Raw genomic sequence first — 18,154 nt, 5'->3', positions numbered from 1 at the left:
AACGAGTCCGGAGAGGGAGCGCGGGGAGGAGAGTAATAGCAACCAGCCAAGTAAGTCCATGGGGCCAGCCATGCCTTCTCCGCCTTACCTGTGACAGCCGCGACGTCCCGCAGAAGGAGAGCCCATAGTGCCGGCAGCAGCAACAGGAGTTCCCGGATCTGCATAGTCTGCTTCATCTCCATCTCTTCCACATCATCATCTTTGTCATCCTCCTCCACGCCGGGTTGCCTCCGCTCGCTTCCAAGGAAGAAATGAAACGGGGGTGGGGAGGTGGTGGAAAGGAGGCGAACGAGAAGGAGAGGCGGTTTGGGGGTGTTGGGGGAGAGCGGGATCGGGAGGGAGGGAGGGAGGGGAAGCCGCGAGGAGAGCCAAAGCGATGCCCTCAGATTCGGGAATGCGCTGGGCGCCTCCAGCAGCAGCAGGGCTGGGGGTCCCGCCGCGTCGAGGGTCTCTCCTTTCCACGCGCGCGCGCTCGTGAGAAAGGGACCTGACAGGGCAAGCGAGCCAGGGGAGCCTGAGGTGGCGGCAGATTGGGGAGCCGCACCAGCGCTCGCTCCCGGCTGGCTGACCCGCCTCCTCCTCTGCTCGCTGCGCTTGTAATCCAAGATCCGCGAGCCGAGGAGTTCCCCCCCTGCCGGCCTCGCGCGGTACGCGGAGTTCAGTCGGCGAGCACGGGCTCGGAGCTCCCCCTCTCGCCGCTTCTGCTCTGCCGCCGCCGCCGCCGCCGCGACTTCCTTCAACAAGTCGCCTTCTCCTCCTCCTCCTCGCCTTCCTCCTGCTCCTTCTCCGCCTCTTTTCCTCAAGGAAATGGCGCTTTCGCGAGGCCACACGGCAGAGCCCGGCTTCTCATCGTGACATCACCGGCCTCATCATGAATATTTATCCAGCCTGTCTACTTATTGCCCTTCCCCTTCTCCCTCTCTACTCCCACCCGCCTCGCCGAGTGGGAAATGGCGGGCTTCTTCTCGGGGGTGGTCGCGGCCTCTCTACGCCTTCGGAGGGAGGCGCGAGAGGGGCGCTGGAAGCGCGCGCGCCAACAACCCCCTGTTGCGCCAGCAACCCGGGGAAAGAGACGCAGTTTTGTCGCGCTGGCCAAGTCGGCCTCACCCAACATTCAGATGAATGTACATTGGTGGTTTCTAACAACGGAAAAGGAAAAGCCAGTATCAGACATCAAGCCCAGTTCTGAAATAAAGTAATACGTTTCCTCCATGCAGGAACAGCCGGGGAGGAATGTATACTGAGTAAACACACACGAGGCAGTTTGAAAGCATGAAGCACCCGTGTGGCTTTGGGCGAGAAATCGCAGATCTAAATTCTGTCGTCCTTAGTTATTTCTTTCAAAACCTGCATGGATTTTACATTCTGCATTTTTGTATTTTAAGTTTCTGGAACATGTTTAAAGGCAGCCCCACAAAGAGCACATTACAATAGTTGAGTCTTGATGGAACCAGAGCAACTAAGGAAGGGCCCATCCATACCTTGGCTTAATGAGGACTGTGAACCCCTTGTGTCTCTATTCATTAACACCCCACCTCCCATGTGGTGCTCTCTTCCAACTACCCATGGGGCAAAAGATCCCTGAATTACAGGGGGCTGGACTAGATGCCCCACAGATGCCCCACTAGATGACCTATGGTTCTGCTGTTCTCCCACAGTTCTGACGATTCGCCATGCAATCAATGTAGCTCTCCTGTTTGGATTTTCGAAGCATAGGAAATGGGTATGTAGGAATAAAAGGAGCTGCAAGGGTTTCACAACCCACATTATAAGTGGGGTATGGACTGGCTGTAAGGTCCTTCCTCTTGATAGGGTTGAGATGGCATATTAGCTGGTTAAGTTGGCAAACGTCACTTCTCGCTACTGCGTAGTCTAGGAGGGGCCCCCACAGCTGTGAACCTGGGCTTTCGGGAAGTGAAATCCCATGGGGTAACCAACAGTTTCCAGGGTTCTTTTCTACACTTGTATCATATAGCAACTCTTGCTCACGTTTTCTCTGAACTAAAATTTCTTCATAGGTGTCTTGCTCCATCCCTTTGATCATTTGGGGTGCTCTTTTCTGATTAGTTTTGTATATGCGGTTCAAGGCAAGCAGAGAGCCCCTTCAAATGAATGTACCCATGATGTTGTTGGGGGCTACAGCACACATCAGCAGGAGAGGGTAGAACTGGCCCATGAAGTCCCAATGACATCCCCCCACGTGTGGGGCCCTCAACTTCTGACCCCACTTTCTTAGCTCCAATATGTTAGTAATTGATTTCTTCGTTCCTTATGAATTTGGGATTTGCCCAAATATTGTCAAAATAAATGGGAACTGAGTAAACATTCTGACTCGTGAAAATTAAATGAAACAATGCCCAAAATTCATATACAGTGGTACCTCGGGTTAAGTACTTAATTTGTTCCGGAGGTCCGTTCTTAACCTGAAGCACCACTTTAGCTAATGGGGCCTCCCGCTGCCACTGTGTCGCCGGAGCACAATTTCTGTTCTCATCCTGAAGCAAGGTTCTTAACCCGAGGTTAGCGGAGTCTGTAACCTGAAGTGTATGTAACCTGAAGCATATGTAACCCGAGGTACCACTGTATATAACCTTTGCTTACCTCTCACAGAGACTGAGATTGCAAGAGTTTCTTCATAGCACAGGGAACATAGATACTGACACAGTCATTAATATTATAATATAGTTTGGGGGTATTTAGAGTAGAGAAGCAACAGGCAACTCCTCTTCCTTTGCTATTATCTCTGAAGCAAATCCCCCTCCTGCAGATGAATCCAAAGCAGCTATTGGACTTTTATAACACAAGTTTGTGCGTATAACTTGAAATTTAGGCCTGCAATGAGCAAACCTATAATGCACATAATCCCTTAGACTGACATTCTGGCTTCCATTGGTAAAAAGATCCAACCCCTCCCCCCTTTTTTTGCAGCAGCTAACTCTGCCAGCCTATAGCATGTCTCACATGCATTTCTAGTCTGTTGCCATAGCAACAAGAACCTAACTTCCCTCCCACTTCTTTCTGCCAAGTTGGTTGTTGCCCATCAACACATCAATGATCTGGAATAATGCCCTAATTTCTGTCAGATTAACTCATGGGCTTTCAAGTAGCCATTATGTGTCCCCCCCCACCCTTAGTTCTGCCTAGTAGTTAAACACTTTAAGAGTGCTCTGTTCAAATTACCCTTATTTGCATAGGAAATAGAGACCTCTTATTAACATAAGATTCTATGATTGGTTTTTTAATAAGCTCTGCTTCTAAAGCATTGAGATCCCTACAGGGATTTTGCCAATTTTTCCAATCATTGAGGTTTCACCTGATAAAAGGTCGCAGCTCTAGTTCCCGGGACGTTCAGATTTGCAGGTGCAGATCAGTATTGATATTGTTAAAAGAAAAAAACTGTTCCTTTTCCCTTATGGGGTACCCAGTAAATGTGTTTGATCCTGCTCATCTGTCCTGAAAATCTAGGTAACCGTATCCAAATGGCTGCTTCCTATTCCATGGAATCTGTTTCCTGTTCCATGAAATCCTTTGAAAGGATGAGCCTTGTTCTTTTTAAGCCAACTTTCCTTACCATATTTCTACATGCCTACTTTCCTTTTATGATTTAGTGCCATGTGATTCTGATTTCCTAATATAGAACCTGTTGTTTTATTTTACTGCACTACCATGCTTATAGATTTCAGCCCCTGTGGCTTAAAATGCTCCGTTCCGTTATCTGTTTGGTTTTTACATGACCAAAAGAAAATTCAAAAAGCATTAAAATCTATTGAAAGTACCCATTTGGTGATTACTACTTTTTCTGAGTCTAAAATCTCCTACAAGGCCCCCCAAACTTAATAAATAAATAAATAAATTGTAGAGCATTTGCTTTAAATGATTTTTGGGACTTTAAGGCTGCAATCCTATGCACACTTATCTGTGAGTAAGTCCCATAGAGTTTTAGACGGCTTACTTCTGATAACAAATTCTTAGGATTGCACTAGAATGCCATCCAATGGGCGTAGCCTGAGTCTGTTATAGGCTGCTGTGGAAAGCTTTGTGCAGAGCAAAAGGCAAGGGTACCACTTTTAATAAAAGGATGAAGGCAGGCAGTTATTTTAAACTCACTGGTGACGTGTGGCACTTTAAAGGTGCCTGCTTGCTAAAGCAATCTGTACGTGTTAAGCTTAAATTTCTCTTTCTAAACATGGCAAGTCCTATTGCGTCCCAGCATACAAAGGGGCCTGGTTAGAATTATTTTGCTCTGTTAGTTGCCAAGCCTGCTCTGCAATCATACTATTACTCATATCCTTGAGGAATCCCTAGCATTGGAACAATGCCAAGCAGGCTCCATGACTTGAATAAGAATGTGTTTCTCTTTTGCTCCTGTTCAATGGAGAATCACCAAAAGAGAGGCTGATAAACCACATGTAGGCGAGAGACTGAGAAGAAGTCCTGGTTCTCTTGGGGCATGACATCCTTTGAAAGGTCTTGTTCAGAGGCACGGTGTTCTCAGGTACTTTCTCAGGCTATTAAATATATTCTTTGCATATATTTGTTACCAAGCTCTGGATGGTTGCTGGTTTACGAATGGTTTCTTCTGTGTTGGGCTTTTGTACTTCACAATGTGCTGTTTTTCATGGTCATTATGGATTTCTGTGAAATAATAATGATTAAAAAAACCCCTCACAATACTATTTGCTTGAATAAGTCCCCTCAAAGTCCACAACTGAAATGCATGTTGGTGAAAACTGTAAATAAATATAAGCAGAGCCTGATTATGGGAAGCACTTTTTAAAACATCAGTATATTTTTATGAATTTATATTTCTTATTATTTATTTATTCAATTTCGATTCTGCCCTTCCTCCCAAAGGAGTGCAGGAGTTACACATGTATATTTTCCCATATGCAGACAGTATTGGTGCTTTCAGATTAATGCCACCTGGTGCTCATTTAAAGTTCTCTAGTGCATACCACTCTTGCAGAAACTGCGCTGCCTGGGCATTGACCTGGCTTCCAATTACTCTGAACAAAGCATGTTGGCAATGCAGTCCGGATCTTTAATGAGTTGTGCTGACATGATGTTGTTGCATGACATTTCTCTTGCTACTATTCCTCCTGCATTAGCTGAAGTGATCTCACGGAAATTAATTATTTCAACCAAACATTTTTCACTTGTATTCAACATATAAACTTTTTTTTTTTAAGATCCTACACTTGTCTCACAATGTCTTTGCTGGTGTAAACTGGCATATGTTCATTGACTGCATTTAACTGGGGATCTGTTTCGTACATCCATTGATTACATTTAGAATCATAGAAATGTATAGTTGGAAGGGACCTCAGGGCCCATCTAGTCCAACCCCCTGCAATGCAATGCAGGAATCTTTCACCCATTGTGGGGCTCGAACCCAAAACCCTGAGATTAAGAGGCTCATGCTCTACCGACTGAGCTATCCAGCCTCAACTAATCTTTTGCACTGGCTAATGATTGGTTCTCCGTTAGGATTTTTACATTGCTTAAGTTTAGTAAGATAAAGGGAGTCCTTAAATCCAATGATTTTAATGGATCTACTCTGAGTATAACTTAGTCAGATATAAATGTGGATTGATAGCTATGCGTAGTTCAGGTACCTGTGCTAAACCTACACTGTAGAGTGATTGCCTTTCAGAAAATAACATAAAATGAATCAGATGGTTCTCATATCCAAAAAAACATTGTACTGATTTCCCTTTTTCCTTATTCCTTTTAAGTGAATAAGAATGAATCCCATTGCGTGATGGGTGACAGGACAATATCTTCCACTGCACCTGAGTGTAGCAAGCTAGTGGTTGTCTGCCCTGAAAACAGATTTGGGTCAGATATTCCACAATGGCACACACAAACACAAATCCCCTATTGGAATACAAGAGTATAAGAAGAGGACTGCTGAACCAGGCCAATGGCACATCCAGTCTAGCATCCCACTCTCAGAGTGACTAACCAGATATATAGAAGAAGCCCTGAAGCACAGACAGCACTCCCACCTTATGCAATTCCCAGCAATTCATATTCTCAGAGGCATATTGCCTTGAACAGTGGAGGAACCCACTTTGTTAATGTTTTTGTCTCCTCCTTGACTTCCTTGCACACTTTATAAAAACCACGAAATATTATAATATGTTGCGCTACTAGATGGAATGACTGTTCTAGGAATTGTTAACATTGGTTGCCAACTAATTCCGCATTTTATGCTTTCGATCCACTTGATGGCGATTATGATTGTGCTTTTAGAGGTGAAGACCTTGCAGCTCTTTTAGTTAGTTTTGGTTTGCTAACAAGGGCTCTGTTATGCTGTATTTAGTTCATCGTTGCATTTGATTACATTGGGTGTTTCTAAACAATTCTTCTTGTAGAAGCTTTGGTATAAGATAACAATTCCGTCAATCATTATAGTTTAATTTAAAACAATGTTTTATTTATCAATTGTTGGATTTATATCTCTATTCCAAAGAGCTTCATGCAGTGTCCCTGGATTCCTCGGAACACACCGAGTGCTGGATTTACATATAAGCTAAAAAAAGCTATAGCTTAGGATCCCAATCTCATGGGGGGCCCCCAAAAAATTAAAGGAAAAAATTGGATGTACATTTCCAAAATATAAGATAAAAAACAAATAAAATAAAACGTACATACAGCAACCGTGTTTTGTGTTGTGTATGATGTAAGTAATGGGCCCTGCCTGCTAGGCTGCTCCCTAAAATATCACTGGCTTGCTCATTTCTATATATAGGGTGCCTACATTCTGCATGGACTGGTTGCATGGCAACATGTACAAGTTGCTTTAGATACCTATTAGGTCCATAAATTACCATATAGCATATATTCAACACACAAAAACCAATACAATTTGTTGTTGACAAAGGACAGCTGGACATATAAAGGGCCCCATTACCTTCAGTAGCTTACAGCCTCATCAAACCTAAATCTTGCCCTGAACACACCTATTGAAGTCATGGTGAGGCCCAGAATGGCTCAGTTTCAGAGATAATAATAATAATAATAATAAATTTTATTTATATCCCGCCCTCCCCAGCCGAAGCCGGGCTCAGGGCGGCTAACAATAATCAAATAATCAAACAACCAAATAATCACACATTCAAAATATTCATTATAAAAATTAATTAAAATCAAATTAATGGCAACCAATTAAGCAATATTCTGTGCAGGTTGCCAGAGGAGGGAGTCAGGCTGCGCCCTGACCAAAGGCCTGGTGGAACAACTCTGTCTTGCAGGCCCTGCGGAAAGATGTCAGGTCCCGCAGGGCCCTAGTCTCTTGTGACAGAGCGTTCCACCAGATTGGAGCCGCAGCCGAGAAGGCCCTGGCTCTAGTTGAGGCCAGCCTAACCTCTCTGAGGCCTGGGACCTTGAGGATGTTATTATTTGCAGACCGTAGGTTTCTCTGTGGGGCATACCAGGAGAGGCGGTCCCGTAGGTACGAGGGTCCTAGGCCGTATAGGGCTTTAAAGGTTAAAACCAGCACCTTAAACCTGATCCTGTACTCCACCGGGAGCCAGTGCAGCTGGTATAGTACTGGGTGAATGTGATCTCGCAGTGAAGACCCCATAAGGAGTCTCGTCGCGGCATTCTGCACCCGCTGGAGTTTCTGGGTCAGTCTCAAGGGCAGCCCCACGTAGAGCGAGTTACAATAATCCAGTCTGGAGGTGACCGTCGCATGGATCACAGTGGCTAGGTCAGGGCGAGAGAGATAAGGGGCCAACTGCTTAGCTTGGCGGAGATGAAAAAATGCCGCCTTTGTTATAGCTGTAATCTGCGCCTCCATAGAGAGGGAGGTATCGAAGATTACACCCAAACTCTTAACGGACGGTGCTGGCACCAATTGCACCCCCGCAAGAGATGGGAGTTGCCCCCTCAATCCCATATCGTCCCGGCCCAGCCAGAGGACCTCTGTCTTCGAAGGATTTAACTTCAACCGGCTCCCACGTAACCATCCACCCACAGCTTCCAGACATCTCGCCAGTGTGTCTGGGGCCGAGTCAGGATGGCCATCCATCAACAGATAGAGTTGGGTGTCATCAGCATACTGATGGCAGCCCAGCCCAAAACTCCGGGCAAGCTGGGCGAGGGGGCACATAAAGATGTTAAAAAGCATTGGGGAGCCAAGAACTGGAAAACGCAAGATCTACCCACATTGGAAGAGTGGCAGATGCAGCTGATGGACTATATGCAATTGGCCGAGATGACTGGCAGAATCCGAGACCTGGGAGAAGAGAGGATTGAGGAAGACTGGAAGAAATTTAAGATGTACTTACAAAAACATTGTAATTTGTTTGAATGTTAAGAAGGATGCTAGATTATAAATAATTGGCCACCACTAAACTAGATCTGAATTTGATTATAAGTGAGGTTAAAGAAAACACAAACCTTTTGGAGAATTACTAGATTGTATTTAAATGAGTGGATACAAGATTGTAAACAAGTTGATAATTTGCTTGGAAAAACTTTTTAACGATGTAAGTGGGAGCGGGAGACGTGAGGGAGTCCAAAGAAGTGATGAAACCACGTTTTGATATAAGCAACATTGTTTATTATTTGGGTATTTGTATCAAAAAACTTTAATAAATATTTATTTAAAAAAATAAATAAAAAGCATTGGGGAGAGAATCGCACCCTGAGGCACTCCACACACCAAGGAGTGGTGCGATGACAATTCCCCCCCAAGCACCACCCTCTGTCCCCGACCAGAGAGAAACGAGCGCAGCCATTGAAGGACTGTGCCCTGGATCCCCACGTCGGCAAGGCGGTGGTCCAGGAGTTCGTGATCGACCATGTCGAAGGCTGCTGACAGATCTAGAAGAATCAGCAGCCCCGACCCGCCTCGATCCAGCTGCCTGCGGAGATCATCTGTTAGGGCGACCAAAGCCGTCTCGGTCCCATGGCCAGCGCGGAAGCCGGACTGGAATGGATCCAGAGCAGATGTTTCATCCAGAAACCTACCAAGCTGTTCAGCAACCGCTCTCTCAATCACCTTACCCAGGAATGGAAGATTCGAGAGTGGGCGGTAATTGGATAGATCTAAGGGATCTAATGATGTTTTCTTTAAGAGCGGACGCACCACTGCCTCCTTCAGTTCCCCTGGGAATATCCCAGTGCCAAGGGACAAATTGATGATATCCCCCAGGGGGGCCCGCACCTCGTCTGGACACGCTCTAATCAGCCATGACGGGCACGGGTCAAGAGGACAGGTGGTGGGCTTTCCAGCTCGGAGGAGTCTGTCCACATCGGCTGGAGATATCCGGTCAAAGTGGTCCAATACTGGACCCGAGGACAGTCAAGGGGCCTCCAGTTCCTTTATTGTATCCAAATTGGCAGGGAGGTCATGGCGGAGCAACAGGACCTTCTCCGCAAAAAAGCTCGCAAATGCCTCACAGCTGTGTCTCAAATTATTATTTAAATTTGGCTGTCCTTCAAGGGACGTTAAAGACCGAATTATACTAAATAATTGCACCGGGCGAGAGCTAGCGGATGCAATGGAGGCCGAGAAGTAGGACTTCTTAGCGGCCTTCACTGCCATCTCATAGGTTTTCATAAAAGCCCTATAAGATGTTCTTGAGGCTCCGTCACGGGCCCCCCGCCATACTCGCTCTAGCCGTCTGAGGTCCCGCTTCATTTTCCGAAGCTCCTCGGTAAACCAGGGAGCCCGGTTTCTGCGGGGTCGCAGAGGGCGCTTAGGTGCGATCTCATCGATGGCTGCCAGGAGCTGGGTATTCCAGCCCTCAACAAGCTCAGTCAATGAGTCGCCAGGGGGAGCAAGGTCCCGCAAGGCTTGACGGAATCTATCAGGGTCCATCAGCCTCTGCGGGCGAGCCCAAATCGGCTCACCACCTAAGCAGGGTGGGGGTGGAAAGTCAATCCTGGCTTTCAGGGCGTAGTGATCAGACCATGGCACCTTCATCGAAGGAGACATAATCACATCTATACCAGCGCCAAAGATCAAATCCAGCGTGTGGCCTGCTTGATGTGTGGGGCCCGGAACAAACTGGGAGAGCCCTAGTGTCGCCATGGAAGACACCAGGTCCAGAGCCTGTGAGGAGGGAGTGGCATCAGCATGGAAGTTGAAGTCTCCCAATACCAATAGGTTAGGGAACTCCAAGGCCCAGCCGGCCACCGCCTCCAGCAGGCTTGACAGGGTGGCTGCTGGTGCGCTAGGTGGCCGGTACACCAGCCAGACAGCCAAGCTCTCCTCGGAGCCCCACACTAGGCCAACACATTCAATGCCGGGGATCGATGGCGATGGTAGAGCCCTGAAAGAACAATCTTCCCGGATTAATAATGCCACCCCTCCCCCCCGGCCCACAGTCCGTGACTGGTGGAGGACGGAGAAACCCGGGGGCGCCATCTCTCGTAAGGTAACAGTTACCCCTTCGCGCACCCAGGTCTCCGTCACACAAGCCAGGTCAACCCCCTGCGAGGTAAAGAAATCTCGCAGGGTGGCGGTTTTGTTGCCTATAGACCTGGCATTGCACAACACCAGTGAAGGAGGTGAGTAATCCTTGCTCACCCTACCCTCGTCTCTCGGGATGGGGCGCAGATTGGAAGGGGTACGAGCATATCCGTATCTCGATCTCCTTCGCTTATAACATCTGCCCCCACCGCCATACCTCCCTCGCCCCACCACGGTAGCAATCCCAAGCCTCATAATAACCCCATAATAATAAGATGCAGCTACATTGAGCAGATGACAAAAGTGGGAGAAGAGAGGAAGTTGGGCATCTGTTTTGAACACTTCCTCTTGATGACAGTATGCTTTCCGTTTGCAGTGCAGGCGCTGCGGTTAATTCATTTTGCCTTGCAAAACTAATGAATGGGAAATGGAAGGTTAGACCATACGAACAAGTGAAGGACCATGTTTATGATTGGCTACACCATCTTCAGGTGAGTCAGATGTTCAGAAAAGATATTAAAGAAAGAGGCTATGCAGAGAAAGAGTCCAAATATCAGACGGAGATTATAAATAATGAAGAGAAAATTATATCTAAAATGTATAGAATACTGTTAGATTGGAACTTGGGAGACGAGGAAGTCAAATCCGTGATGATCCACTGGGCAAAGGATGTAGGACATAGTATACTATTTGAGGACTGGGAAAAACTTTGGAAGGATGGATTAAATTTTACGGCGTGTATAATGATAAAGGAAAATGTCATGAAGATGTTCTATAGGTGGTACTTAACACCTATGAAACTATCGAAAATGTATAAGGTGGACAATAAGTGTTGGAAATGCAAGGACAAAGAGGGCTCCTTTTACCACATGTGGTGGGAGTGTGGAAAAGTAAAACAGTTTTGGGAAAAAATCTACATTGAACTAAAGAAGATCCTAAAATATACGTTCACAAAGAAATCAGAAATTTTCCTATTAGGGATACTAGGCCACGAGATAAAAAAAGAAGACTGTAAATTAGTATACTATGCAGTCACAGCTGCAAGGGTAGTGTTAGCCCAGATGTGGAAACAGCAGGAAACACCAACGGTGGAGGAGTGGAGATCAAAGCTGCTAGACTACGCGGAATTGGATAAACTTACAGGAAAAGTTAGGTATATAAGAGACCAAAAGTTCATCAAGGATTGGGGAAAGTACGTAGACTAACTGGAATCTATCAGTGAGGGAAAAACAACGCTAAAGGGATTCAGAGATGCACTGTGATAGACTAGGAGTTATTGTGTAAAGAAAATAGGAGATAGAGAAAGGTACAATGACAATATATGCTAAGAAATGTGTAACCCAAATTATTACTTCGAATGATTTTCGGACAAGCTAAAGGAAGCCTCGAAAGGGAAGATTAGGTAACTTTGCTGATGTGAAAATTATAATTTTGTGTATCTTCTTTTTTCTTTTTCTTTTCCTTTTTATTATTTTTTATTGTTATTTGTCTGTGTAATATTCTTTTTTGTTTATCTGTGTTTTAGTCTCTATTTCCTTTATGGAATGAAGCAATAAAAAGAATTTTAAAAAAAAAGAACATTGTAATTCAGATATAATAAAGGACAGAAACCAGTTTAATATCACTGAAATCAATGGATCTAAGCAAATCTCGCTACAAATACTTTGGTTCAATGCACATTATAGACTGGGCTGCTACTCATTGCTGGAAAATAATTATCGAAAGTTGTTCAATATAAACAATTGTTTGTAATAACCTGGAACACTTTAAGAAATGTGTTTTGTATTTTTCTTCTTCCAGATTTTCAATTAATAGACATAAACAATAACTTTAAAGGTGCTAAATAGTGCAGAAATATAACATGTGCACCTGTTTTGTTCAGCAGGAATCCAAGTGCTGGAAAAAAAGGTAAATTGGCTGTTTCTTAATCCCTGGCATAACCTTTAGCTACTATAAAACAAAGCCTTTTGTGAGGTCATCCCAAGCATGCATACCTGTTCTTCTGCATGCAATATAGTTTCCTAAAGGAAGTCTGCTGAGGACTCTTACTGAGCTGTCTGTCACTGTTACCCTCACTTCAGCTTGTATGGCAGCTGGAGCCTTATCTGTTCTTCTGCACTAGTTTGTTTCCTGGGATATGTCTTGGGGACTCCTGGTACCATTTATTCTAGATCCCTGATGAAGTCACTGTTTAGTGCTTCACTAATGAGGTTGATAAGCAGAGGCACACAAAAGACTCAGTGATTGCAGCGGCAGAGAGGAATTAGTTCCCCTTACTTATTATGTCCTCTGCAGTGCTTATCAAGAGGTCCAGAACAGCAAGCTTATCAGGACATATAAGCTAGTTATGTATCCTTTTTAGAAAAAGCTTTTATTTGTATATTACTGATAATTGTTTCATATATATCTTTTGTATATCATAAAAATCACCACTTAGGGATGTTTTGATCAAACTGCTTAAAAATTGTCAATGAAACAAATAAGTAGAAATTATCACTAAGCTGACAACAAACATCGGACTAAAGCTGGCTAGTGATTGTAGTTTGTTAGGACAAAACAAACCATGGTCCTGTGTTCGGATGACATACAAACCTTTGTGGTTTGTTTGCCCACTCACGAGAGGTCACAGTTATTCCTTTAGCAGACAAATCTTTGGCTTGGTTCGCTGATGGAATGAAGAACAAGACAGTGAGATGGCATTCAAGTAGTGTAGGAATCTAAATCCAGAATGACTCCTTGCTCTGCTTCAACAATGTGATGCGTTTTAAATTTCTTGGTTATTGGTTTATTTTGCAACCAGTACATTCAGGATCTGATGTTAAGGAGTGTCCTGAAGAAGAGATACTATTGATTTGTTATCTGTGTGGTCTAGGTGAGCTTTGATATATAGTGGAAGGCATGTTCGAACACAAAAGGACAGGGAGAATTCTTATGGCTTCTTAAGATTCTCAGAGGACCAAAACAAAAAGGAGGAGGAGAATGCAAACTAGGAACATTCTGCTGGGCTGAGTGTACACAAAAATGATGAGCGTGGTGATTTCACCTGGGTGGTGAAGGCTTGCCCTGCCCATTCCAATAATGGGATTTCTAAGACTTGCAAACATTGCATAGCAAAATTGCACAATGACAACTCTGACTAGGGATCACGTTGCAACGTAAGTGCCTCTTCCTTGACACAGCTAAATCTTTAAATACTCTGGATTCTTGCAGTGCATCTTGCATGAAGTGTGTTGTTCTCCATGCTATTCTCTCCCCTCCGGTTGCTGCCCCCACCTATGTCTGGCGATCTCAAGTCCAGGCGCCAGAAATTCTGCCCTTGGCCCACCTTAAACATTTCTTCTTGATGCCAGACTTCACTTGATGTAGTGCCACTCCAGCACATGGTAGGAAATTTAGGTGGTGGCTTGCTGGCTCCTCGTCGCTCAGCACTGCTGCCTGCCACTGCTGCTGCTGGCACCGGGTAAGATTGCTGGGGGGGGCACTGCTGCAGGAGAGACTCCATCAGAGAGGCCATTGCCCAGTGTTTCTTCAAATCTAGACCTGCCTCTGCCCCTGCCTAATTATACCACATAGCCTTGGGCCTGCCACTCTCCCACCTGCACTTTGAAGTGTTACCACTCTGGTGCAGTGTTAACGCATGAGTTGCTGTTTGTGCAGTGGTTTCCAAAGTGGATAGTACCGTCCCCTGTGAGGATAAGGTAAAGGTAAAAGACCCCTGGACAGTTAAGCCCAGTCAAAGGCGACTCTAGTGTTGCGGCGCTCATCTCGCTTTTCAGGCCGAGGGAGCCGGCATTTGTCCACAGACAGCTTTCCGGGTCATGTGGCCAGCATGACTATACCGCTTCTGGCACAATGGAACACCGTGACAGAAGCCAAAGCACACAGAAACGCCGTTTACCTTCCCGCCACAGCGGTACCTATTTATCTACTTGCAAACTGCTAGGTTGGCAGGTGCTGGGACCGAGCAACAGGAGCTCACTCCATCGCGGGGATTCAAACCGCCAACCTTCCAATTGGCAAGCCCAAGAGGCTCAGTGGTTTAGACCACAGCACAGCACCACCCATGTCCCCCGTGAGAGGATTATGTAGGTGGGCACTGGAGGTGTAAATGACTATCACATTTTGAAAAAATTGTACTGTATCGCTGATCAAATCAAGGGTATATAGTTGCACGCTGCCCCAAACTCTGAGTGGTGCGAGATTCCATGTGTTCCAGGCACTTACGCAGGGTTCATGTTTCCTTTTGGAATGAGGCACAGCACAGCGGAGACTGTAGTGTCTTTGTGATATGTGGTTTATTTATACCAGTATACAACCTAAGCCTGTGATGGAGGAGTTCACACCGTCAACACCCCAAGAAGGTCCTGCTTCTCCCATAACCACAGCCTTGGATTCCAGCAGAAACCAGGCCTGTCTCTCTCTCTGCCTTTCCACTCTGGCCTTTTGTCTTTCTAACTAACAGATAGTTGGGGGAGAGAAGCCCACCCATTTGTCCAGCTTTGCTCCCTTAATGACCCATACTTAGTGAGCAAAGTACATGAACTAATGTCAGTATATTGGAAGAAGCAAAGATCACCAGTGTTTCATTGGATTGGTCATGTTCAGATGCCTGATTATCATCTTCCAAAGCAACTACAGTGGTACCTCGGTTTTCAAAGCATTTACTTCTGGGTTTTTGGCATTCAAAAACCAAAATGTTTGACTTCCAAGACGTTGAAAAACTGAGGTACAACTGTCCTTTGTTCTGAACTTAAAAATGGAAGGCATAACAATGGTGGTCAACAAAAGAGGTTTAAAGATTCTCTTGAGGCAAATCTTAAAAAATGTAGTATAAGCACAGACAATTGGGAAACACTGGCCTGTGAGCCCTCCAATTGGAGAACAGCCTTTACCAAAGGTGTCATGAACTTCAAAGACACTCGAACTCAGGACGAAAGGGAAGACTAAGAGGAAGGCACATTTGGCAAACCCTCACTGTGAAAAGACATGTGGATCCAGAACTGGCCTCCATGGTCACTTACGGACTCACTGTTAAGACCATATTTATTGAAGACAATCTTACTTGGCTACAAGTGATCGTCAAAGAAGAAGATTTAGCGAGCCATTACCAGGCTGTCCTGGCTATTCCAGCAATTGAATCCATGCTGGAGCCAGGAATTAGAAGGGGGCCCAGGCATTCAGCACACACTCACTCACAAATATATACACAACTCAATACTGACTCAATGCTGTAGCGATTCAGTCTTAAATATTTCTCAAAATTGAAATGTGAAACAGAAAGAACCACATATTTTAATATAGACTCTAATGTGCCTCCATAATTTAGCTCGTTTGTCCATTTATGTTGACTGATGGACAATTATGTTAAAACTGGGCATGTGATAATCCATAAGAATGTCTGTCAAGATAAAGGCATCATGATGTAAGCCTTCAGCTTATATAACAGAATGCCATTTAGCTATCAGGAAAAAACCCAGAAAGACTTTTGCACTGTTTCCAGTAACCTTCCAGTGCAACCAGCCAAGTTGTGTAAGACAAACCCTGCGTCTTCTGTGGTAAAAGGAACACACCATTGCAAAACAGGATCATTATACCAAAAGGAATTATATTTCAGGTGATGCAACAGTCAGTGCCGTAAGAAACAATCGTATATGTGCACAGATATGCATATATAATTATCTACACATACTAGACACTACAAATTTCAACATACAGGTAGAAATAATGGAAGCAAAGACTCACTCCCTAGTTGGACACCGCTTGCTAATGACATTTGCTTTGCTGTGGGGTTGGAACACTTTGCTCTGAAAAGACAACAAATAACATTTGGCCAACGAGGATCATCAGCATTCGCCAACCATATACAAAAAATCGCTTTCCAGGGTTTCTTCAGTGTGTGTGTGTGTGTGTGTGTGTGTGTGTGTGTGTGAAGACTGATGATGGGAAGGGAATTGGTGTTTTGAAGTGGTCCATAGCTGTACCTGAGAAGATCACACAAAAATGAATGTTTGATTTCATCTCTGCTCATTGTGTTCCTTGTAAGGTGTATGGATTGGAAGTGTGAGAGTGGGCCAGGGTGCATAGCTTAACACACCACATTCTGTGTTTGAGGACAAGAGGAAGAAAAGCAAAACTTAAAGTGCCTAAGGCTGCTCTAATACAAGATTTTTACATCAGCTCCTGATTGGCACTAAAGGATGCTTAACATAACATGGCTTTAAAATCCAAAGTGTAGAAGCAGAGGAATCGGGGCAACAAGGGTGGACACCAGGGCCAGTGACCGTATAGACAGTAACAGTCGTTGCGCAGTGAGTCAGTGAGTCAGGCTGTTAACCAGAAGGTTGATGGTTCAAGCCCACCCAGAGACAACTGCAGGCAGGATTCCTGCATTGGACTAGATAACCCCCTCCCCGGGGTCCCTTCTAACTCTAACATTCTTCTCTATGATTCTAAGATCTAAAGAGATTGAGTGAATATTCAGAAAGGCAGGGAAAGCTGTGTTTCCCACGCTTCTTAACAGAGGTCAATGCTCATGATCTTGATTCAGTGTTAGCTGCTCAGGCTCTTTTCATATGAGCCATTGTCTGAGGAGAGCAGGGTGCTGGTGTGGTCCAAGGGGGAGAGCACTGGACAAATGACCTGAGTTCAAATCCCTGTACAGTCATCATAGATTCACCAGGTCCCATTGGTTAAGTCACCAGAGAAGAATAGCACACATATCCTATATCGCAAAGAAAAAGTGGCAGGTGGCCCAGTCCCTATCCACTGGAAGTCCTCCCCCCACACACTTAGGATCACTCTTGCCTTTAGGATGCCATATAGGAGACCCCATGGGCTATTTGGAGGAGATTCCCTAATCATAGTTTTCAGGGCAAACTGTGACCCATCTATGAATCTCATCAGTCTATCTAAAAAGGAATGGGTTTTGGGTTGCCCTGACCTTCTGTGCAGCCCCTGAACCCTGAAACACTCTTTAGGTTTTTACATGATTCCCTGAAACAAACTCTATGTTCATTGGGCCACGGAAACCCTGAAGCCACATGGAGGATTGGGGAACACACAAAACATTTTATTTTATTTTATCAAGGATGATGGCATGGGACCGTAGAGATGGCAACCAAAAACAATCTCTTCCATCACAGGGCATGTAAACTGAAATGGGAGTTCAAGGGTTACAGTTAGTTTGGGGAGGGGGAACGACTCAAAACCTGTTTCATATCATTGGGGGTGATAGGATAGTCATGTGGAGGGGTTTCAAGCCATCCTGAAAACCATATTCCTGCTCATCAAGCCCTTAAACCAATATGGGGTTCTGGAGTCACATGATTGCATCACATGATATGAACACATGGAGGGGTCATAACATATGTTGAAAGTTGTTTAGGGTAGTACCTCAAAGTAGCCTATGGGGGGAATCTTCCATGGCATCCTTAAAGCAAAAGCAATCCTAAGAGGGGGTGGGACTTACAGTGAAAGGGAAGTGGGGCAGCTGTCACCTTTGGTCTGTGATATGAGATATGCACCTCACACATATCTTTTTCACTCATGGACTATAGCATCAAGTAGCAACTTGCAGGTTTGAATATGGTATCACCACAATTAAAATTTCATAATGCAGTTCCCCCCCATGGAAACAGTTCTGTGTTCACATGAATCAGCTAATTGAGTAATGAGACATACATTGAAGCATATGTGTGCATTAACCATCTTCTCAGTTTCCTATATGTA

General features: G+C 44.9%; 1 protein-coding gene and 1 long non-coding RNA gene across 3 annotated transcripts in view; one reads left to right on the top strand and one right to left on the bottom strand.

The window, feature by feature from the left end:
* The window catches only part of TYRO3 (TYRO3 protein tyrosine kinase), a 69,566-nt gene extending 68,447 nt beyond the window's left edge, over positions 1–1,119 (bottom strand). Inside the window, exon 1 of one of the 2 annotated variants that reach the window (XM_083744488.1) lies at positions 89–1,119. In XM_083744488.1, the coding sequence (XP_083600614.1) occupies positions 89–182 (94 nt within the window). In that variant the 5' untranslated portion in view covers positions 183–1,119. The remainder of the gene's footprint in view (positions 1–88) is intronic. The other variant, XM_083744487.1, reaches the window with a different exon arrangement.
* The window catches only part of LOC310847759, a 148,333-nt gene that overhangs the window by 45,765 nt on the left and 84,414 nt on the right, over positions 1–18,154 (top strand). The window lies entirely within an intron of this gene.

The sequence above is a fragment of the Podarcis gaigeae genome (assembly GCF_964106915.1).
Source record: "Podarcis gaigeae genome assembly, chromosome: 1".
Taxonomy (NCBI): domain Eukaryota; kingdom Metazoa; phylum Chordata; class Lepidosauria; order Squamata; family Lacertidae; genus Podarcis; species Podarcis gaigeae.
Note: the sequence above shows the minus strand (reverse complement) of the source record. Positions and strands in the feature narration are given on the sequence as shown.